At 42.8% G+C, this 22,030-nt stretch overlaps 8 protein-coding genes across 9 annotated transcripts; 5 read left to right on the top strand and 3 right to left on the bottom strand.

The window, feature by feature from the left end:
• Positions 1-78: 78 nt before the first annotated feature.
• Positions 79-2,171, top strand: Bcapm1. Its single transcript, XM_024692550.1, has 4 exons — positions 79-343; positions 404-532; positions 585-1,676; positions 1,730-2,171. The coding sequence occupies exons 1-4, from the start codon at positions 305-307 to the stop codon at positions 1,808-1,810; spliced, it is 1,341 nt and encodes a 446-aa protein (XP_024548329.1). The 5' UTR covers positions 79-304; the 3' UTR covers positions 1,811-2,171.
• A 2,929-nt stretch (positions 2,172-5,100) lies between these two features.
• Positions 5,101-6,683, bottom strand: BCIN_04g03760 (hypothetical protein). Its single transcript, XM_001545988.2, has one exon. The coding sequence runs from the start codon at positions 6,654-6,656 to the stop codon at positions 5,304-5,306; it is 1,353 nt and encodes a 450-aa protein (XP_001546038.1). The 5' UTR covers positions 6,657-6,683; the 3' UTR covers positions 5,101-5,303.
• Positions 6,684-8,920: 2,237 nt separating this feature from the next.
• BCIN_04g03750 (hypothetical protein) lies at positions 8,921-11,750 on the top strand. The gene is made up of 3 exons (XM_001545990.2): positions 8,921-10,204; positions 10,338-11,502; positions 11,554-11,750. The coding sequence occupies exons 1-3, from the start codon at positions 9,869-9,871 to the stop codon at positions 11,586-11,588; spliced, it is 1,536 nt and encodes a 511-aa protein (XP_001546040.2). The 5' UTR covers positions 8,921-9,868; the 3' UTR covers positions 11,589-11,750.
• A 213-nt stretch (positions 11,751-11,963) lies between these two features.
• BCIN_04g03740 (hypothetical protein) lies at positions 11,964-12,874 on the top strand. Its single transcript, XM_001545991.2, has 2 exons — positions 11,964-12,130; positions 12,189-12,874. The coding sequence occupies exons 1-2, from the start codon at positions 12,066-12,068 to the stop codon at positions 12,640-12,642; spliced, it is 519 nt and encodes a 172-aa protein (XP_001546041.1). The 5' UTR covers positions 11,964-12,065; the 3' UTR covers positions 12,643-12,874.
• A 1,666-nt stretch (positions 12,875-14,540) lies between these two features.
• Positions 14,541-16,742, top strand: BCIN_04g03730 (hypothetical protein). The gene has a single exon (XM_024692549.1). The coding sequence runs from the start codon at positions 14,755-14,757 to the stop codon at positions 16,483-16,485; it is 1,731 nt and encodes a 576-aa protein (XP_024548328.1). The 5' UTR covers positions 14,541-14,754; the 3' UTR covers positions 16,486-16,742.
• Positions 16,743-17,280: 538 nt separating this feature from the next.
• Positions 17,281-19,052, bottom strand: BCIN_04g03720 (hypothetical protein). The gene has a single exon (XM_001545994.2). It carries the CDS (start codon positions 18,918-18,920, stop codon positions 17,727-17,729), a length of 1,194 nt encoding a protein of 397 aa, XP_001546044.1. The 5' UTR covers positions 18,921-19,052; the 3' UTR covers positions 17,281-17,726.
• A 488-nt stretch (positions 19,053-19,540) lies between these two features.
• Positions 19,541-20,929, top strand: BCIN_04g03710 (hypothetical protein). The gene is made up of 2 exons (XM_024692548.1): positions 19,541-19,670; positions 19,728-20,929. Exons 1-2 carry the CDS (start codon positions 19,610-19,612, stop codon positions 20,879-20,881), a joined length of 1,215 nt encoding a protein of 404 aa, XP_024548327.1. The 5' UTR covers positions 19,541-19,609; the 3' UTR covers positions 20,882-20,929.
• Positions 20,930-20,972: 43 nt separating this feature from the next.
• Positions 20,973-21,781, bottom strand: BCIN_04g03700 (hypothetical protein). 2 transcript variants are annotated; one of them, XM_024692546.1, is made up of 2 exons: positions 21,207-21,781; positions 20,973-21,149 (listed from the first exon to the last, which is right to left on the bottom strand). In XM_024692546.1, exon 1 carries the CDS (start codon positions 21,456-21,458, stop codon positions 21,210-21,212), a length of 249 nt encoding a protein of 82 aa, XP_024548326.1. In that variant the 5' UTR covers positions 21,459-21,781; the 3' UTR covers positions 20,973-21,149; positions 21,207-21,209. The 2 variants fall into 2 exon arrangements, with proteins under 2 accessions (XP_024548326.1, XP_024548325.1); XM_024692547.1 differs by having other exon boundaries at positions 20,973-21,781.
• Between the last annotated feature and the right edge of the window lie 249 nt (positions 21,782-22,030).

The following is a 22,030-nucleotide window of genomic DNA, read 5'->3' as shown; positions in this document are numbered from 1 at the left end:
AGCCCAGCCTTAGTAAGGGAAACCGATGCTGACCGCCGAGACTCACTAGTTTGGGACCTGGAGATCTATCAATCTGAAGGGGGAAGCTTGAACGTGGGGCGATTGTTACTATTATTCAAGTCAACAACACCTACACCAGGCATCTAACTAATTCATCAATTCCATTTCAACACATCAAGAGAGGAACGCATACCAAATTCACGAATGATAACAAACTCGGTGAAGATATAATACAAGCCAGCTTGGCACACTCTCCATCCTTCAACACCATCGTCTCCTTTCTTTCTTTGATTATCTGGCAAACATGGCATCTGCTGTCTTCTTCCTCGATTTAAAGGGCAAGGTATAAACAACACTTTCTATGGTGACTTCACTTCTGGATCATGTTGACGCAATACTACAGACCCTTCTTGCCCGTAATTATAGAGGAGATATTCCCATGTCCGCGGTTGAGAAGTTTCCAATACTTCTGAGTGAAGCAGAAGAAGAGAGTTCCGCCGTTCCACCATGTTTCTCAGACGAAGGAATAAATGTACATCATCACCCCTTTCTATTTGCGATCGCAGTTTTTAACTAGTACCAAGTATCTATACATCCGCCATAATAACCTCTACCTCCTCGCCCTCACTAAACGCAATACCAATGCCGCCGAAATCCTCCTCTTCCTGCACAAAATAGTCGAAGTCTTCACCGAATACTTCAAAGAACTTGAAGAAGAATCCATCCGAGACAACTTCGTCATTATTTATGAACTCTTGGACGAAATGATGGACTTTGGATATCCACAAACCACCGAATCGAAAATCCTCCAAGAATACATTACGCAAGAATCACATAAATTAGAGATCCAAGCCCGTCCACCTATAGCGGTTACGAACGCAGTATCATGGAGATCGGAAGGAATTCGGTACAGGAAGAATGAAGTTTTCCTTGATGTTGTTGAATCACTCAATTTACTCGTATCGTCGAATGGAAACGTGTTGAGGTCCGAGATTTTAGGTGCCATTAAGATGAAGTGTTACCTGTCCGGTATGCCAGAATTGCGATTAGGTCTTAACGATAAAGTAATGTTTGAAACCACTGGACGCGCAACTCGAGGGAAGGCCATTGAGATGGAAGATGTGAAGTTCCATCAATGTGTTCGTCTTTCACGGTTCGAAAACGATAGAACTATCTCCTTTATTCCACCCGATGGAGAATTCGAATTGATGTCCTACCGTCTGAATACTCAAGTCAAACCATTGATCTGGGTTGAATGTATCGTGGAATCGCATTCTGGATCAAGAATCGAATATATGCTCAAAGCGAAAGCGCAATTCAAACGTCGCAGCACAGCCAACAACGTCGAGATTACAGTTCCAGTCCCAGAAGATGCCGACTCCCCCCGTTTCCGCACAAATATTGGATCCGTTCATTACGCACCAGAAAAGTCGGCGATAGTATGGAAAATCAAACAATTTGGAGGCAGTAAAGAATTCCTCATGAGAGCAGAGTTAGGACTACCGAGTGTGAAGGGTGATGACGAACATGGAGGTGGTATGACAGGAGGATTTGGCGGAAGTATGGGTGGTGTTGGAGGCAAAGGGGCAAAGAGACCTATCAGTGTGAAATTTGAGATTCCTTATTTTACGACAAGTGGTATTCAAGTCAGGTACCTGAAGATCATTGAGCCAAAGGTTAGTCCTCCTTTTCCATTTTTTGTCCATTTTTTGTCTGACATTTTTGATAGTTACAATACCCATCCCTCCCCTGGGTTCGCTACATCACCCAATCAGGGGATATAGCAGTCAGACTTCCTGATGTAAGCTAAGAAGGCTGAGATTATTTTGACATTGATATATTCACAATCGAAAGAATAAAAATTCGGAATGGAAAAGATAAGATAGATAGATTGGGAGGTAGGGAGGAGTGTAGCAATTCTGCATCATCAGGCGCCACTGCTATGGTCCGGGGTTGGACTTGTTATTGATGAGTTAAATAGAACTTTTTTCGCCATATCTTGGACCGATCAAATCTTGATATTTTTATGAGCTTTCTTTATTATCTTTTGTATGACAGTTAAGGCTACTAGAATGCTTGTTGGAACCACATCGAAATGATTGTTCACTACATTTACGTATGCCACTTCATTGACGCCTAGGTGGTATGTGTAATATGAACTGAATTCTACATGCCAGTGTCATGATTCAACGAGTACGTGAGTTTTGGACCTATGATGTTCATCAAAGATGTCGTAATTTGGGGGTAGTGAAATTAGTAGTTTATGGAAATATCGATACCTCATTTCAGTTCTTGTATGTGTAAGTTGGGTTAGGTTGGGTTGAGTTGAATTGAGAAGTTTACGTTTGTTTTATAGTTGTATTTATGGCATAGGGAAAGTTGGTGAGAATCGTATTTGTGTGTGTGTGTGGATCTTGGGCTTGTGTCGTTTTTTTTCTCGTGTGCTTTTGTTGTTTTGGGGGAAGAGAGGGAGAGGGGGAGAGGTTTGTAGTTGATTTGTTGAGGGTTAAAAAAGCGTCATGATATAGCGGAAGAGTTTCTCAGAGTATATCTGTCTCCACTATCCAGGTAATCTTTTCAAGGTGAGGAGTATTCATCGAAAACTCAGAATCTCTGGTAGGTCGAACTCGGAATCATATAAGATACTACATGTGAGCGGTAAATCTATGGCTTTTGGAGAACTTTTGAGTACATTGTGAAATGTGGTATTATCAATTGAGGACATGGAATGATTGCTATATGTATGCGGAATCGTTCGAGATGCTATATATGAATGTTTCTTGCATTTTTGGGGCTGGAACTTAATATTAGGGATTTGTAATTGTTTTAATATATATACCCGCTTGTAGTAATTGCGCATACTATGTTAAATGGGAAAGACAGCATTTTTGCAGATTTTTTAAGGACTACTCATCATCGAGCATCTTAAATGACTGCTTCACACACTCGGAATCACTTGAGAGGCTCGATGTGAATGTTTCTTTTACTGTGAGATTGCAACTCATTATTAAAGATATAGAATCATTTTTATGTATATTCATTCATAGTAATTCGATATACTGTATTTCGATGACGAGGATGTCATTTTTGTATACTTGTTGAGTATTCTAAATGACTACTATAGACACTCGGAATCATGAGACTCTTTATATATCTTCCCATCCCACGTTTTCTACGTTTTCTCTTTGAAGATTCAGTCATAAATCATCGAAAATAACTTTTCACTCATACGAATACTATATTTTGTGCTCAGATATGTGGATTTTTGAAGTCCTTAGCACGACTGAAAAGGGTATAATTAGTTTCGATTGCCCCCGTTTGGGGGACTTTTTTTCTTTCTCGAAAGTATCAAGATAGCTTCGATCAAACTTTGTGTATTGTATAATTTTTGAGAATTAAAGGCTGTTTTTGATAGTTAGACGCAGTTTCAGAGCGGGTCTTACAGAGATTCAACGAGTTTTGATATTTCTTTTTTGGGTGTTTGAAAAGGGAATTGAAGGATATACTTGCTGTACACCATGTCTACAAGCACAACAAGCAACGGCAATACAGGAAATATCAAGAGCTAGCAATAGCCCGAGGAAGACAAAAGTGCATAGTGGCGATGTAGAATGTTGAAAAAAGGCTCCAAAAAAAGGCGAAACACCTTACTACAGTGTAAGTCCCTCTTCATCGCCCAAGAACATCCATCTGGCATACCACATGTAGTGTACCGCAATGAATGGCCCGGCACCAACCTCGTGTGGTGTATATGGAAAAAAACAGGATCGATGGTCTTTGGATGGATGTTGGAGAGGACCAAGATACGCTAAGAGGACGTAATTCACTTGCTCTTCACATGGAAATAGAATGGTATTTCCAGTATGATAGAGAGGGGCAATGTCCTGCTCCTGCTTAGGGAGTGTGCTGGGGAAGATGTGTGGTTTACTTGGCTTGGTATTTGATATTAGCTTCATTGGCGCCGATGTTGTTGAATTCTGATTCATATTCTGCAATTTCATCGTTCTGCGATAAATACGTTGAGCCACTCTTCCGCCACCTATAACTTTGTGCCTACTGGGTTCTTTTTCTAAACTCGATTTGTTTACGGCCGATTTTCTCTTCGAGACTTTCTTGATATGCACCAGTTTCTTTCACCAATATGCCACTTTAACGAAGACTCGGTCACATTTATTTTTATCTATTTCGATATCGATATTTCCTTGTTATGTTGTTCTCGCATGGTTCTGACGGCGGTCTATTAAACGCACCCATTCTTTACATGAAATATTTTGATCATCATTTTCGAATGTCGATCTTATCTTGAACTTTTCGTTGATTTCTTTTGCTGGATATTGAATTTCAGATACTCAATTCCTTTTTTTTTTCTTTCTTGTTTCTTCGACCTCGCTTACATGGTCTCGATATTAAGAGATAAGCTAGAGCGGGAAGTGGAGGTGGAGCTTCGGACATATATAGGTCTACGGGGCATGCATTTTTTTTTTTTTGTTATTGCATGGCTTTTTTATGTACAATTATTTGGGATGGGATTTCGACTTTTTTGTTCATCTAAGTGCTTTGGCGCATAGACTGGTTTCTGATATAATCATGCAATTGCGTATAAAGGGAGTTATGTCATTGCGGCGAAGGTGGAACTTTGAATTTACTGTTACTGCTTATCTGGGTAGTGGAGTATGAGAAATACTTTTTAATTGAAATTGAAACTCATATATATTGTCACAATTCTGTCTTGCTACTGTACGACTTCCGTGACTTTGTGAACTGATAAATCCGGGATTAGGGAATCACTTAAGCGAGAGAAGCGTCGAGGTATGGTGGCCATTGTGAAGCTGGTAGGTGGTCCTTCAGTAACCTCCGTGATATCTGATCAAGCTCCTCCTAAGTAATCTGCATAGTGTGGACAGTCTCTTGTTGATAGCAAGAAGCGAAACTAGAAGCTTGTAATCAAGGAAAAATATGCAATAGAATTCCAATCTGCGAATCCTTTTCCGAAGTATTCGCTATCGATTAAAACCATAACTTCAAGAAAAGAAATATACGCTAAGAACATGAAAATTTGGACAAATCGAGATGCGCTATCTGTAAAGCTGAACTGTTATATGATATCTAGCTCTTTGCTATTTATAATACGTTTTATCTATCCTGTGTTCCCTGATAACTTCGATGTGTAAATTACCGCGGAGGTGTCACTTTTCTCGAACCTGTCGAATCGGCTGGTGATGACATTGTAGAAGGTATATTAGAGGCGCTTTCGAAAAGTCTTAGGCATTCGGTTTCGACATATTCTGGAAAGTGTTCAAATTTCATCTGGGATAAGAGAATTGGTAATTCTGAGTCATTGAATTGCTTTGAACAGATTCTTGATAGCCTCCTCGCATAGGTGCTTGGTAGCCTCTTCTTGCAGACGACTGAAGGTTACTCGCGCCAGAAACTTGATTGTAGCCACCGCCTTGAAATCTTGTTGTATAATCCCTGGCTGCCCTCTGCGCATCAGCCTGCTTTTTTGCCTCGCAATCCCAAACTGAATGGCCGGATTTCTTGCAGTAATGGCAAAGGCCCAGACGAATTTCTCTTTGTCGTTGCTGTTCTCTATTCGATGTATGAAATCTGTTCAGTTTGATAGAATCATGAAGGGTAGTGGGACTATTAAGTGTGAGGGTAATGAATGGGCGAGGATAAATCGCGTTTGTAGCTGCAATATTGTAGTGTTCATTCTCCTGGGAGATTTGATACCAAGCCTGAAATTTCTTCCTCCAACAATCTAGATCGTCGCTAGCACATGGATTGGAGTCCCTTATGACCATGAGCAGCAATTCGTCAGTGACTTTCTGTTTCAACGCGAACACCATCCCTTGGGGTGATTTATAGTAAGCATTACCGAGGTGTTCCAATCGTGCATAGAACGTCGAAAAAGTCTGCTGCTCTGTCATCTTGAGTTTGTCGAATTTGATTGCAGCCTCGAGTTCACTTTCGGCAGAAATATAGAGACTGTCGAGCTTCTCAAAGAACAATTCCGCGGTTGTGTATGCTGATTTATCCTCAATAATATCATCGATATCCCTGCATCGCTCTTGGCATGCGGTGCCTTCAAGCAAAGAGATCATATGAAGAAACTTCTTCCTATCGGTATCGAAAGCGGCCGAGTCTATAGCCCAGAAAATTTGTAAGCCTTGCTTCCAGAAACAATACTCGTCCCGTAGTGCGAGAGCACTTGTGTTGTCTGCCTTGAATGGTTTTGTGGTTTTGGATGCTTTTCGGAGTTGATAAAGATGTTTTGATTCTGATGTTAAATCAGGTAGTTCGGAAAGCTGGTGTTGTAATTTAGTGATCAGTTTTGCTTGTTCTCGTGATTGATATTCTAGTGCTTGTCGAGCTGCTATATCATTCTCTAACTTGGCATCGAAAGTCTTTTGAAGAGTGTGAAAAGCACCTAGTGAATTGTCAGCTGTGTTGCACATATAATTAAAATATTCTTGCGCCTTCTCTGGCAATTGGAAAATCATAGACGGGTCTCTCAATTCCTCATCATTGACCTTTGATAGCTCATGGGCTAAGAGTGGCCAGTTCGTAAAGAAGGTTCGAATGTGTTTCCTCAAACATTCAGGGGTAGAAATATCTACTGGAGTTGTCGACGGGGTGCGAGATGTATCAGCCATCTTTGAGAACAAAGGTTGATACCACACAAAAAAAGCCTACATTACAGACTATTGACCGCTTTACGCACAGACTTTCATACTAGGTTAGTCTCGGTTACTGTAAGAGTCGCTTAGCTCTTGTCGAAATTTGTGACAATTAGACTAAGAGTGATTTTCGCTCAATTTCTTGACATCAGCCTCGATATTAACTCGCAGTGATCCTTAAAATACCATTTTAAAGATGCCTAATATCATGCGTGGTTAAGTCTGATTCTTCAACTCCAATGCTCGCAGTTGAAGAGCACTTACCAACCCCCCTAACAACTGAAATATGATTTATGGACTCCTGATAATCGGCTGCATCGCAGTGCAGTAGTGGTACATACATCCTCGATCTTTCAGGAATACATTAGAGTATACATAACCGGGCGCTACGTGTAGACTTAAATCTCGCCAGTATCAATTTTGAGCATGGGGTAAATGCTCGATTAATCGCACATTGTAGGGTTGGAGCTGGTGACAAGCGAGGGATTATGCGAGTGATGGCGTAATGAGAAAAATTAGAGAAATCTGCTGCCGACCAATCATTTTCCCCTGGTCATATTTAAGTGTAAATCAATTCAACAACAATGATCTCCTACTACACTCAATACCTTTAAAGATCAACACTTCACTACAATTGAAAACGATTGGACTTCAAATGCCACAACTCTAAAATAGCTAGAAAAAATCTTGATACCCTCTACTCTATCCAACCCTCAAGAACCTCGATGGCCATAGAAGTTATGAAACTACAGATCTTATATATAGATGCTTTAAGCATATTGAATAAGAATACAATCTTGTACAAATTTCTCAGAACAAGTACTCGCACAGTTCTCACTTCGAAGTACCTGGAGTTGCTACCTCTTTTGACTACGTAGTACTTGGTGGGGGTACCGCTGGATTGTCTATCGCTATAAGGTTGGTGAAAAATTGCAGTTATTCAGTTGCTGTCGTGGAGGCTGGTGACTTCTATGAATTTACCAATGGAAATTTGAGCGAGATCTGAGCTGATGCTTCTGCTTTCATCAGCACCTCTGCCAGAAATCCCCTCCTTGACTGGTATCAATTCACGACAAATCAGACTGTAGATTTATCTGATTCTCAAAGAAAAATATTGCATCAGCGCTAATACTGTGCACAATAGGGTCTAGGGGTAGAAGTCTTTTCTTACCCTCGGCCAAAGTACTTGGTGGAAGTACCCGAAACTTCATGTGGTTCCACTGGTAAGCTGCCATCGCCGGAATCTGTTGAGATTATTTCTTGCTCATATATAGTCGAGATCTTCGAGAGGAGCATACCAGAAATGGGCCAGCCTAACTGGTGATAAAGCGTATGAATTTGACAACTTCCGTCAATACTACGAGAAAAGCTCCCAATATAACCCGCCAAATGATACATTGCGATGGCAAAACTCTATTTCTCTGATTGATACATCCGCTTGGAGCCCATCAAGAGGATCAATTCTAATAGGATACCAAGATTGGGCGAACCCAATCTCATCATGGATCGGGAAGGGGTTGTCTGCTCTAGGCCTCATAGAGCTCCCTGGACCAGTCAATGGAGATATTTTTGGTTGGGGGTGGACGCCGTTCAGTATTAATCAGGCAACGCAGACAAAGAGCTCCTCTGAGTCTTCATACCTTTGAACGGCATTGGAAGAAACAAATATTATGATATACAAAAATATAATGGCTAAAAAGATAAGAGTTGTGACTATCGCTCACCACTCACTTAAACAAACTCTGTTTTAGCCACCTTATCTTATTTCCTATACTTCAATTAAAAATTCTTCCATTATTCGAATTTTTTAATGTTTTTTAAAACAATTTGAATAAAATAATTGAGATTGATGGTGAGGATAAGAATTATGAATCATATCAAAATTGGTAAACTCGATGCTTTAGAGTTATTCAGGTATATGAATTAGGGAAATCATAAGGATAGATTGAGGAAAATTTAGGTATACTGTAAAAGAGTAGAAGGTGGTGGGGGTCAAACAAGAAAAGCCTTCGCATATACCATAGTCAATCTAATACCTACGTATAGTGAATAAAAGTGAGTCACTACGTAGCGACAGCGAGGTGCAGGGATACACTTGGGGCAGCAGCACACAACGTAGAGGTTAAGTTAGAAGGTTAGGAAATTAGTGTCTTCTTTAGTCTACAGGAGGAGAAACTATGTAAATATTAAGGTAAAATGGTCACGTGACCTTTAGATCACGTTTTACCACACACATTATCGAGTTCTTACATGAAGTTTAGTCTAAATCATTTCGAGAGATCTCTAGACACTTCCACATAACCCGAGAGGCAGCTCCCGTAATATAATCTGCACTAAAAATTCAAATTTTGTTACCTTTTGTCCTCAAAAGACGCGATATAAATCGCTTTTGGTGAGCATCGGATTTCGTTCAGCTCTTGTCTCAACAGCTGGCTATCATGTCCTTGGTCAGCTCAACGCTCGGACCGATTCCGTAGCTGAAGATATAAAGTTCCCCGCGTTGCCAAAAACAGTTCGATTTTCCACCATTAACCTGCCAGGATCTGTGGATTGGGGTGCGGTACTTGTACATCCAATTGATCATCTCACCATAAGGTTTAACCGGCATACAATGACTCGACGAAAAGGGCTGAAAGGACAGAAGAGGGTTCGTTCTGACAGAAAGTTCAACTCAAGATGGTTCTGGACTGTCGCCACCGCTTCCTTCTCATGATTCGACCTGGCTGCGATTTGCAGAGTACAATTTGATCATGTTCCGTTCGTGGAATTCATATGCATTCCACGCGGCATGTATATCTACCAAGAGATTACCTACCTTGAATTCGTGTGTAATCGAATCCATCCTTGGAGATAAACCTTATCACATCTGATAACCAGATAGGCCCAATAGAATCTCACCATGGCATCACTACCACCGTCGTCAAAATGGTAAAATGAATGCAGGAAATTGCTTCTGTATTGGTTCTAACTTGTACTTATCCTAAAGGTTGGTGTAGCCGCCTCTGTGTCTCATAACCCCCGCAGATATCTCCCAATCAATTGCGGAGTCCTCGACAGACAATTTATATATCGCGCATGAGCCTGTCCGAACAAAGTTCTGTCGCTTTTCCGTGTACTATATACTACATCGTGAATCTCTTTACCTAGGAAATATCCGGTACCTAGGGTTCCAAGTACCTTTCACGAGAATGAATACGACAATGATTGACGAGGAAAAGAAAACATCTTCGACAACTTCCCCACCGGGCTCTAATGAGCTGGATAATCTGGAAGCACTTGGATATACTGAAGAGCTTCAACGGAATCGATCGTTGTTTACTCTTCTCTTTCAATCGCTTGCAATTGCAGCAATACCCTATGGAGAAGGTGGACCGCTGATTAATGCTATATATGGAGGGGGTCAGCTTTCCATATTTGTTGGTTGGATCGTGGTTCTTATTTTAGATGAATGCGTGGCTTTATCATTGAGTGAACTTGCATCGAGGTATCCAACCTCCGCTGGACCTTATTATTGGTCTTTCCAGGTGAGGAAATATCTGATTTTTATCGACTCTATGATCTAGTTCTATGGAGTCGATGAAGTGATATCTATCAAAATTTTATCAGTAGAGTATGGAAACATAATTCTCGATCACAGCTAATTCTTGATGATTGTAGGTAGCAAAGAGACACAAGACTATACTCTCGTTCATCACAGGTTGGGTATGGCTCATTGGAAATTGGACAATCACGTTATCCGTCAACTTTGGCTTTGCTTCGCTGATATCCGCAACTGTTGCCATGTATCATCCAGATTTTGTTGCATCTAGCTGGCAGCTTACCCTCATCTTTTATGCCATTTGTCTCCTCACATTTGTGATATGCACATTTGGCAACCGCTTCCTACCCATGGTTGATACAATATGCGCTGCTTGGACAGCCATTAGTATCCTCATCATTCTCATCGCTCTTTCGGTCTCAGCGAAGGAAGGCCGGCATAGTGCTAGCTACTCTCTTGGAAATTATGATACCTCTTTCGCTGGGTGGGGAGGCTTCACTTTCTTTATCGGTCTTCTACCAGCTGCGTACACCTTCTCGGCGATTGGCATGATCTCCTCAATGGCAGAAGAAGTTTCCAATCCCACGATCAAAGTTCCAAAAGCAATAGCACTATGCGTTCCCATTGGTGGAATAGCTGGTCTGTTTTTTATCATCCCGATCTGTGTAACGATGCCACCTCTCGCTGATGTCATTGGCGCACCTAATGGTCAAGCAATCCCGTACATCTTCAACAGAGTCATGGGCTCTCCTGGAGGTGGCCTAGGTCTTACATTTTTGGTACTTGGCATTACTATGTTCTGCTCAATTAGTATAACAACCGCCGCATCACGCTGCACCTGGGCATTCGCTCGTGACGAGGCAATCCCCGGCTCTAAAATTTTCTCGGTTGTCAATAAATCTTTAGGCGTACCAGTAAATGCTCTCATATTTGTTACTATCGTTCAAATGCTCCTAGGTCTTATTAACCTCGGTAGTAGCAGTGCATTTACTGCTTTTGTTTCAGTAGGCGTTATAGCGCTTTCAATTTCGTACGCCATTCCAATTGGTTTATCGTTACTATGGAATAGAAGACGAGAAGTATCTCGCGCACGGTGGAATTGTGGGCATATGGTCGGAGCGACTGTAAATGTAGTGGCCTTGGTATGGATTGCCTTTGAGGTGGTTCTGTTTAGTATGCCCACGGCATTGCCTGTCACAAAGGTATCGATGAATTATGCAAGTGTAGTGTTAGTGGGATTTATGGCAATAGCGGCAGTCTGGTATGCTGCCTATGCTAGGAAGGGTGAGTTTTTTTCTCTGAAGTTCGATTTTATCATTCACTAACGAAGCATAGTGTACAAAGGACCACCAGCTTCAGATGGGTTGTGAGACTCGTAATTCTTGACCTACACTGACAAACACTTATCTTTCTTTTGAGTTCTTCTTTTCTTATAATTCTCCTGTGGATGTAGCTAGTCGCTTTGCATGTGATTATCTATATATATAATAAATGAGCTTTGTATCTACATAATAATATTGCTGATGTTCCCAGGAGAAAGTCCCCGTGTCTTCCAGCATCACTTCACCTTTGATCTCCATTATGCATGTTTCTCACTATAACAATGCTATTTCGCTTATCAGGTCTCTATTCACTGATTGTTCGACAATAGAACTCAGAGCTTTATTGTCTAAAAGAAGGCAGCTGAATACCCAGAGAAAGCTATAAAATTTCTTTTGTTCTCTCAATCTGCCGCTACTTTTCTCGTTCAGCATTCCAGTGTTCCTCAAATTTGAGTGATTTTTAACATTCTCGCCCTGATAGAACGGCACTGTTGAAATCGATACCTCAATTCTCAAAAAATAAAAATGTCAGATCAAGCCTCTCTCTCGCCTAGTGCCGCTGCCAGCGAACCAGAGCCGGAACCAGAAAGGTGAGTGCTTATTATTTGGGGTTTCGTCCAAGACGAATAGGCTGACAGTGTCTGAAAGTCCTCTAAGTGATCACCGTGCCAATATCGATAACAGAGCAGAAGCAGAATCTTCCCCACAAAGTTCAGCACAAGTACCGGCACCCGTACCCATAAAGAGAAAACGGAAGCAAAAGCAAAGGCAAAAGGGGCTACAGCCAACTCGGCAGAGTGCACGAGTCAAACAACAACAGGGACAAGCGATATTACAGCCCACTCTACTGCCGGTAGCTAGTGGAGATGGACGAGAGAAGCGAACCAGGAAATTAGGCCAACAGGGGAAAGAATCTAGAGACTATTTAGAGAGGGAGCATGCAGAAAAAGAGGAAAGAAAAGAACTGGCGGCTGAAAAGATATGGAACAGCAAAGCGAATAGGTGGAACAAGATGATGTTCAAGGGTCAGAAGCGACCAGCAAGAGCAAGAGTTAGAAAGGATGTTGATATGAAACATTTGCATGCTTGTTTTGAGAGATAATATGGGATTTGAATGGCATTTTGAAATGGTTAATTGGAGTATTGTTTACGCGAGGTTATTTGGGAGTTGTCGCTCGAAAAGCCTAATGGGTAGTTGATCAATATGCCATTTCCTTTGGCTTCACTTCCTACTTTGAACGTATTTCTAAATACAGTTTTTGTGTAAGACTTGTATTGATAGAAAACTACCTACTAAACCATAAATCACGACATCTGAAGCCTTCCTAAGTTCAAATCACCAAACAAGTCCCTCCAAATTGTTCCTGTTTTCATTCTCCTTCTTCGATTTTCTCACAAAGCTTCATCACCTAGATACATCTAGTGTGACTAGGAAAGATGAAGTAGTGATGATGTCAGCGAGCTGTCGATCTCGAGAAATAGTGGAGTGGGGTCATTTTTGCAGCCCACCCCATTCACCATGCTGAGTTCTCCATCATAAAACATCTGTACTATCGTTCAAACAGACACCATACTTGCTCTCATAAGTTTCTCTTTCCTTTGTGTCGCAGATATCTTGCAAGTGTGTTGGGCTCCGCTTTTTTGGGTCGCAAAATAATCTTTGCACAAGAAAATGTTTTCCAATGAGCTGTTGCTTCTGCCATTTCTCAGAAGAAAGAGGGTGTCATCAATGAGATGGTTCAATGGGAACTAAATCGCAGATTTCAGCTTCGATTTATGTTTCCGCGGCTATATGGTACTCCCCTTCTTGTGATGTTTGTGTCGCATCTGATTGAAAGAGTCGCAAATCGCAGATTCGGGATATCGTTTGTGCTAGTATTGTGAGAAGTCTCGCTTTTCCCAGACGCTCGCTGAGATCTGACTAGACGCTCTGCGGTATTATCAAATCTTCCAAAATATGTTCCGAGGCGCAGATGTACGGATGTAGTGCTGCAAAAGTCTTTGCGTGTGCTGTAAATAGTTTAGCCTCTAAATATTTGCTCCACTTTTACCCGCTGTCATCAAGACGACATCTCTTCCTTTGCACAAAATGTCTTGTCTTCGTTTTGATACAACACAGCACTCTATCTGCTATGTAGCGTCTGTAGTGAAGTCAAATCTTAGAATGCCTCTGGTTTCGAAGTCGTAATCATGAGTGCGGATTTCCTCATCTTGAGAACTCCAGAGCCCGTGACTAGTGACGAAATACCCATTTATTTTCCGATCTTCATTTGCGCTCCTGTAATATTCCAATCTTTTCGGTTTCCGTCATTAGTAAAGCATATTGTCGTTCGGTTTCAAGACGGTAGCGATGCTGGCATATGTAATCCTCAGGAATAGATGTGTCAGCTAGAGAGCGCGCAGGTGTATTTCAATTAGTATGTGCCAGGTCTGGGAAAAGTAACCGATAATGCCCGATTTCAAGTTATGTGTTCTGTTGGAACTGTAGAAGTTTTCTCGCAGGGTGAGATTTCGGAAAATTTCCTGATTGAAGTAAGCTCTGGAACATACATTACTCATTAGTCAAAGGTAACATCAACTACCTTACACACCATCTAAAGGTATCTCTTCAATTATTGTTAGACAGGCTCCTGTTCTGTTGTGGTCTTACTAAACTATCATTCTTCCAACCACCACTCCTTCCTCATTAAGCACATGAACTGCTAGATAAGGGATTGTTTTCATTTGGAGACTAACACAAATCATACAACTCTTGTACAGGTTTATCTTCATAGCTACCTCGTTATTTGAATTGTTTGACTCACATGTTGAGCTTTATCTATTACGTCTAGATTTTGATAGGCTATATCGTATCGCTTCCTGTCGCACATACCCATCGCTCCTTCCCTCCTTTCCATGATAATAGATTTCATGTCTACGCGTCGCGTATTACGATCGGCGATATTTTCCGTTAAACATATAGGGTTTCTATTTCTGTATCATTACTGGTTCTTCTCTCTCGGTCAGATGACAGAAACAGTCTAAAGAGACGCTTTTAGAGCCCAAGTGACAAATTCTCGTCTAAAAAAACGCGCCAATTTTCGCACTTGTGAAGACGCGCCAGAGAATTGATATATCTTTCGTTTCAATTTCTGTTCCTTGATTCTCTTTTTCTCTTTTCTTCTTCCTGTCACTTTCAAATACTCTCTACACTCTACAAGCTCACACATTTTCAATGTCTCGCTTTCACTCTTCTTCTTCCACTGGCAGTGCTCCTGGGGCTGCCAGTTCCAACTCTACAAACACGTCGGCCCCTCGCGGTCGTGGATATCAAGTTCCACAAACCTCTAACTCTCTCCATTCCCCAATCATCCATCCTCTCCACGTCCCATACGTGTGTGACCAACAAATGGAACTCTCTTTGGATCCTCCAAACATCCATCCACCATCTAACAGGCCTGGAAACCTATCTTCTTCCACAACTTCAGCCTCTACGCAGGCCAAAAAAACCAAAAAAAATTCTCCTTTGTCATTGCGTTTGCTTTCTTCTTCTTCTTCTGCATCTTCATCTTCTAATTATTCAGATTCTTGTGGATCTTACGAGTCGATCGATTGGTCGGCTCTTGAGATCAAACCCCATCCCATGGCTCCCAAACCCTACAGGTCCCCTACCATGTATTCTGAATCCATTCAGGAGGAACATACATCCTCTAACTTTAGCACCGGATCCAGTGAGGATTTCCCCATCGGTTCCCCTTGCATCAATGTAGGCCTTCTACTTGATGTCAAGGCCCCTCCTCCCAGGCCATACGTTGAAGATGATCCATCGGACCCTTTCTTGGATCATCCCAATGTTCAGGCTTCTCCTCCCAAATCCATCGTCGCTGACGAACCATCGGACTGCTTCTTGGCTCCCCCCACTGGCCTTCCCTCCGGGTCTGGAATCTTTCCCCCTCCCCCCTACAAAAGGTATGTATTCCGTGAGGCCACCCCTAGCCCAGGCACCACCCCATCGTCCAAGGATTCCTTTTCGGTCCACCACACTGTCTCCACTTCCTCTGGATCCCCTTCAATGGTCCCCATTTCTCTGGACCCCTTCAATGGCCACTCTCGTTCCTCTTCTGTCTCGGCAGAAAATGGTTCAAATCCCCCTTCCCCCTCCCCTTCTCCCTCTCCTTCTCCCTCTCCTTCCACTTTCCCCCAGCTACCTGTAGTATACTTGCAGCCCCGCTTGTTCAGGTTAGCTAAATCCGAGACTTTTACCCAGCGGTGGTCAGCAGAAGATGGTTCAAATCCTTCTTCCCCCTCTCCTTCCCCCTCTCCTTCCCCCTTCCCTTCTCCCTCCCCTTCCACTCCCCCCCAGCTACCTGTAGTATACTCGCAGCCCCGGTTGTTCAGGCTAGCCAAACCCAAGACTTTTACCCAGCGGTGGTCAGAAATGATCCTTGAAGAGCAAACCATCGCATCCCGAGCCCACATCATCACACCAGTTCGACCTTTGAGTCAAAGTCCGATGGCAACATCGGACTCTGGTTGTGAAATTATCGCTCAATCTCCTTTGTCAGATCCCTTCTGCCTATCCCAAGAGCCCAGTCCATCCCCGGTACCCATTCCATCCCCAGTGCCCAGTCCATCCCCCAGGTCCCAGGACATCCTCAGGGGAAACTTTGGTAGGTTTCACGATGCGCGCCCACTTCCACCTCCACCCATGCTCTCCCCCATGGTTCCCACTGTCACATATACCTCATCCTCATCCTCATCCTCGGATGAATCGGACACCACCGCGGGTTATCCCTCCTCTCTGGACGATGACCCCTTGGACACACCGGAGCCCGAGACCACCCCATGGACCATTGCCCCAGTGCAATCCTGGATGTCCCGGAATTCCTCGACCATTAAAACGGTCGCCACATGGACCCTCGTTGCAGCCGCAATAATCCTTCCAAAGATCCTTTGGAAATGGTAAATTATATCACCCTCCCCTTCCCCCCATGCGAGTGAACTAACATGCGAGCTAATCACCATCCCCCTTCCTTTCCCCTTCCCCATGCAGTGAACTAACAAACCAACTAACCACTAATCACCAGCCTCCAGGAATCTTTAACTACAAATAAATGAAAAGACACATACATGAATCACCCTGGACTCCTGGACCCCGGACAAAAACGCAAGTATTCCCTCCCCCCCCACTAACTACTAATCTAGGTGGCCAGAAATGATCCACGTCCTCGTCGTTCTGGCTGGAAACCCTCAAGTGAGGGGCTAACGGATCAACCCCATTCATCACTCTCGACCATTTTGTAAGCTTTGCACGTTTTCCAGATTTTTTGAATTACATGCTAACTTTTTTTTTCACAAATGTTTTTTTTTTTTTTTCACTCTTTTTTTTGGAACGAATAATCCGAGACATCGTCGCGAAATATTAGAAAAATCGCTCTGTTTTTAATTGAAATGTTGAGAAGACTGGAATGAATCATGGGGATCAAATGTTATGGATATCAGCCCGTGGATTTCAGACTTCGTTGATAGCCTGATAATCTGTCGAAAGAATCGAGATGTGAAATTAGAATTCTGTAGCTTGAGATTAAGTACAAGCGAGGATGAGAAGGATTGTAATATACGAATTGGCACAATGTAACAAGAGATTAGAGAAAGCACATGAAAATCTTGTATCAAATCTATAGAATATGTGCAAAAATGAAATTTCGAAAGGATCGGTGGATGCGTAATTAAAAACTTAAATTAGATTCGGTTTTATCTATGCTTTGCTTTGTTGAAATCTGTTATTGTGCCAACTATTGATCTTCTAATTCCACTTCTCAACTCGTAATCATCTCCTTTCTTCTTTCATTCTATCGAGTTACTTCGTTTTCTCTATTTTTCCCAGCTCCCCCTTGTTCTCCCAACTACTGTTCAACTCTTCATTTTTCCATGTTTTCCAAAATTTCCATTTTCTTATACCCCAGTTTTTGTATAAATCTGTAAATTTTGGCTTACACGTTGGTGGACTATTTGATTCTGCTATTACTACTAGGATCTGTTTCAAATCATCCGAACCATCTCAGTCACAGAGAATGATCATTGTCTAAGCGAGCCGAGTGTATATCTCCATGCACATTTTACCTTGGCGCTTCGACATCAAAATCAACAAATTTCAGATTTCAATATCTTGGGCCAAATACCATTAGAACTCAGCGGACACCACCCTCAAACTTGCTCGGGCGGTGTACTAAAACTATTGAACCACTCTACTACCGCCTTCGGTGCATTGTCTTCAAAGATTTTCTCCAAGTTCGTCCATGTTTCTTCCGCATTCTCTTTCGCCCTGACAAACATTTTCATCTCGTAATCCCTCACAGCATCCGAGATCGAAGTGTCCTTGTTCACAGCCGAAATAATTCCTTGCGCCAACTCTAAAGCATCTAACATTGCCGAATTAACCCCTTCTCCTGCAAAAGGCGTCATGAGATGTGCCGCATCTCCAACTAATGTCGCGTTTGCTTTATGCTCCCACGTGTGATTGATGGGTAACATATGCATCTGCAAGAACTCTGGGGTTTTCTCCTCCTCCAAACCTCTTTCTAGCAACTCCTTGACCCCTTTGCCAAAATCGGCAAAGATACCAGATTCGCCGAGAGTTTTCTCTTTTATCTGCTCAATGTCTAAAGAATTTAAGCCTGCGTCTTTGCAATGGTTGATATCTTTGTTATGTATCGCAACATACAATCTTGCTGAATCCATCGAGCCCCTTTGGCTCATAACAAATCTCTTACCACCCAGGGCCCAGAAAGTTCCAGTTCCAATCATCTTAGCTATTTCTGGAAACCTCTTGGTAATATTTGGAATCGTTAACGTCATCCAATGCACGCCACTAAAAAATGGTTTCACGTCCGTCAAGAGCGGGCGAACCTTTGACCATGCTCCATCTGCTCCAATTACCAAATCACAAGAATGAGAACTCTTATCTTGGAAGGTGATAATTTGTTGGTGGGGGTTTGAGGGATTTGGAGAAACGGATCTAATTTTATGTTCCCATTGGATGATATTCTCGGGCAGTGAAGATAGAAGCAATTCGATCAAACTGTTCCTTGAAATTTCAGGTCGCTCTTCATTATAGTTGGGAGCCTCGAATTTTATGTCTCCAAAACGATCACAGATGATGTGCTCTTCGCTGCATTCTGTGGTGAGTGGGCGGAATGCTTGGAGAAGCCCACATTGTGAAAGTGCACGTTGTCCTGACTCGACGTGAAGATCTAGAGAGCCGGATGGAACATTGACAAAATCTGCAGAGGGACGAGATCGGAGATCATAGATGGCGAAGGGTATTTTGTTGCGGTGGAAGAGAGAAGCCAGGACTAGGCCGGATGGCCCTGCACCAATAATGGATATTCTTGGAAGCATGGGTGGATGAATCGAAGTGCTGGAATCTATATAACTTTCAAGCTGTGCTTCATTGTTCTGAAGTAGTTTGACAGAATGATATAGATTCAGTACTTTGGTTGACTCTTTTATGTTCTTTAAGTAACTAGCCTCATATTTGACCTGACACGATCTCGCGCAATGCCTCGTATGTGTATCTAACTATGCAGTGTGATTTAAGGAGCTTCGGGCCATTTGGGCCATTCAACAGGTCCTGATTGAGAAATATAGTTGCGGACGTCTTTGCCCCAGGAGATCCGCCTTGACGGGCCCGAGAAGATTTCGGGTCCGTCTAATTCCCGAGATTGCTGACTTGTGAGCATTGCATTGTACACACCAGACAACCGATAAATAATTATTGTACCTGTCTTCAAAGAAATGCTGTTTTCTCCACTGGTAAATTTTGATGCAAGAGCTTGGTGCTATCCCAATTCTTCGCCGTGGACTCCTTGCGTTGTTGATTCTGTATAGTTATATGTGATTCAAAAATTGCCATGGAATGGATGATTGGCAAATGCTGATAAGCCCGATTGAACCTCGGTTCAGGGGTCGAGCATGCTCCCGCCATCATAGAAGTATCATCTGGTATCAAGGTACTCATTGAGACAATACGAATTGCTACCCTAAACATGTGAGTCAATTTAGCATATTGGTATCTTACATTAGCGACAATGACAGGAGCACCGCCATTGACGGGAGTTCGCGTTCTCGAATTCGCAGGCCTAGCTCCAGGTAGATGCCCCCGCATTACCCCAGATTCCATCACATCCCCATTAACATCAATTGCAGGACCTTTCGCAGGACTTCTCCTGGCAGATTATGGAGCATCAGTCCTACGTATCGATCGCGCCGTTCCTAATCTCACACACTCTTCCTCAGTTCCTCCGGCGACCGCCGACTTCCTTACTCGACACAAATCCTCCATTGCAGTCGACCTCAAAGCAAATGCGGGAATATCCTTCGTCAAGTCTCTCGTTGTGCATGCTGATATCATAATCGATCCATTCCGCCCAGGAGTTTTGGAAAAATTGGGACTTTCACCAGATGTTCTCCTCAAGCTCAATCCTCGTATCATTCTTGCCCGAATGACTGGGTTCCGCCGTGATGGGAAGTACAAAGATATGGCCGGGCACGATATCAACTACATAGCAGTTTCGGGGGCATTATCACTTCTTGGGCGAAAAAACGAGAAGCCATTACCACCGGCGAATATACTTGGTGATTTCGCGGGAGGAGGAGCTACGTTGTTCCAGGGAATTTTACTCGCCTTGCTAGCGCGAGAGAAAAGCGGAAAGGGGCAAGTCGTGGAAGCGAATATGGTCGATGGAAGTGCATATCTTGTAACGTTTCCGAGGATGTTGATGAAGACTCCTATGTGGAATAAACCGAGAGGAGAGAACACATTAGATTCTGGGAGCCCTTTTTATGATACTTACGAAACAAAGGATGGGAAATATATGGCGGTGGGTGCTCTGGAACCACAATTTTTCAAAGAGCTGGTTAAGGGGCTAGGACTAGGAGAAACTGATATTGAGGAGACGAGAATGGATAGAAGTACATGGCCAGAGATGAGGGAAACTTTTACTAGGTTGTTCAAAGAAAAAGCGAGGTCTGAGTGGGAGAATATCTTCGATGGAACTGATGCTTGTTGTACACCTGTTCTTGGTTTTGATGAACTCGAAAAAGATCCTGCCAGAGAAGGTGATCAAAGACCGGTCGTTACGCTTAGAGAGACACCGTCTCTCGCAATATCTAAACATGATAGTCAGGACCCATCGATTGGCCAAGGCCCTGGCGTCGAAGGGGGAAGCTACACTGGCAAACCATTGTATCCTGGACAAGGCGGGGAGACAACACTCGATCAATGGCTAGGATGGAAAAGAGGAAAAGACTATGATATAGAAAATGGTGGTTTGGTTAGGAAGAAACATTCGAAATTATGATCCATTCACCATTATATCCCATCTCAAACACGTCGACTCTCCTATTCATTACCACGCTCTCCGTTATCATTTCTAAAACGCCCCAAGCAAATGTCTATACTCCAATATTCAGGACCAGAACCCGAACAAAAACCTCGAGCCGACCCCGCCTACCAACCCTATAGTAACTCCGTTTCCACACCCCGACCACCAATGATATGCCCCCAAGCGAATGCAGCAAATTTGTATCTCGACAAAACTCCAGCTTGGGCTTCGAATGCAGAACCACCTTTAACAGAGATTAGTTCAAAGTTAAACAACATGAGCCATCATGAAATAGACTTACAACTCAAATCTTGAAATCATCATCATCTAGCTCAATGAGCATCGACGGACTTGGAGGAGGGTTTGGAGGAGGAGATGGTGGATCATCTCTTGACATATTCGATGCCGAAACCAATTCGACTTTTCGATGATGAGATACTCGTTGGTGAGGTGCTCGGACCGGTGGAACTCCGATTGATAGAGCTGGAGGAGCAGCTTTACGCCGACGCTGCTGAAGACGTGAAGAGGAAATATTTACTTGAGCGATCGCCATCTTTCTTATCTGATCCGAAGGGAAATTGTGGAAAATATATAGAAGACAAGGGAGAAGAATTTATCATAAACTCCGAATCAAATATAGATAAGGTCGGTTATCTTCCGCAAGAAGGAATATGATACTCAAAAAAGTAAATGTAGGCAAGCAAGCCACTTTCGGAGAATTAGTTGGATGGAAGCTGAAAGTCTCTAAAAAGCACTTGGCTCAAGAAACCACTTTCTTTGCCGACCTTCTATTGTACTTAAATACCTGTGCTGTTCCTCCCAGATTCTAGATCTATCATAAAATCCCCAAATGTTCCATGGGCGTCTTCGATACCCGCAAAATGCTTCTACCTGCTTTTGTCACACTTAAGCCCTGTCTAGACCCTACATACAACAGTGCTCCCGACGGCTCTTGGAAGCCTCGAGAGGGCAGTGACATTCATTCGGTCTTGGCTCTTAGCCTCTTGTTTTCCAGAACCCATTTCCAATAGATAGATACTCGTTGAACGAAGCCTTCCAAATCTCGGGAATACACACACACACACACACACGCACACACACGCACACACACGCACACACAAAACG

This window comes from Botrytis cinerea, chromosome 4, assembly GCF_000143535.2.
Source record: "Botrytis cinerea B05.10 chromosome 4, complete sequence".
In the NCBI taxonomy this organism is placed as follows: Eukaryota; Fungi; Ascomycota; class Leotiomycetes; order Helotiales; family Sclerotiniaceae; genus Botrytis; species Botrytis cinerea.
The sequence above is the reverse complement of the archived record's forward strand: the minus strand, read 5'-3'. Positions and strand labels throughout refer to the sequence as shown.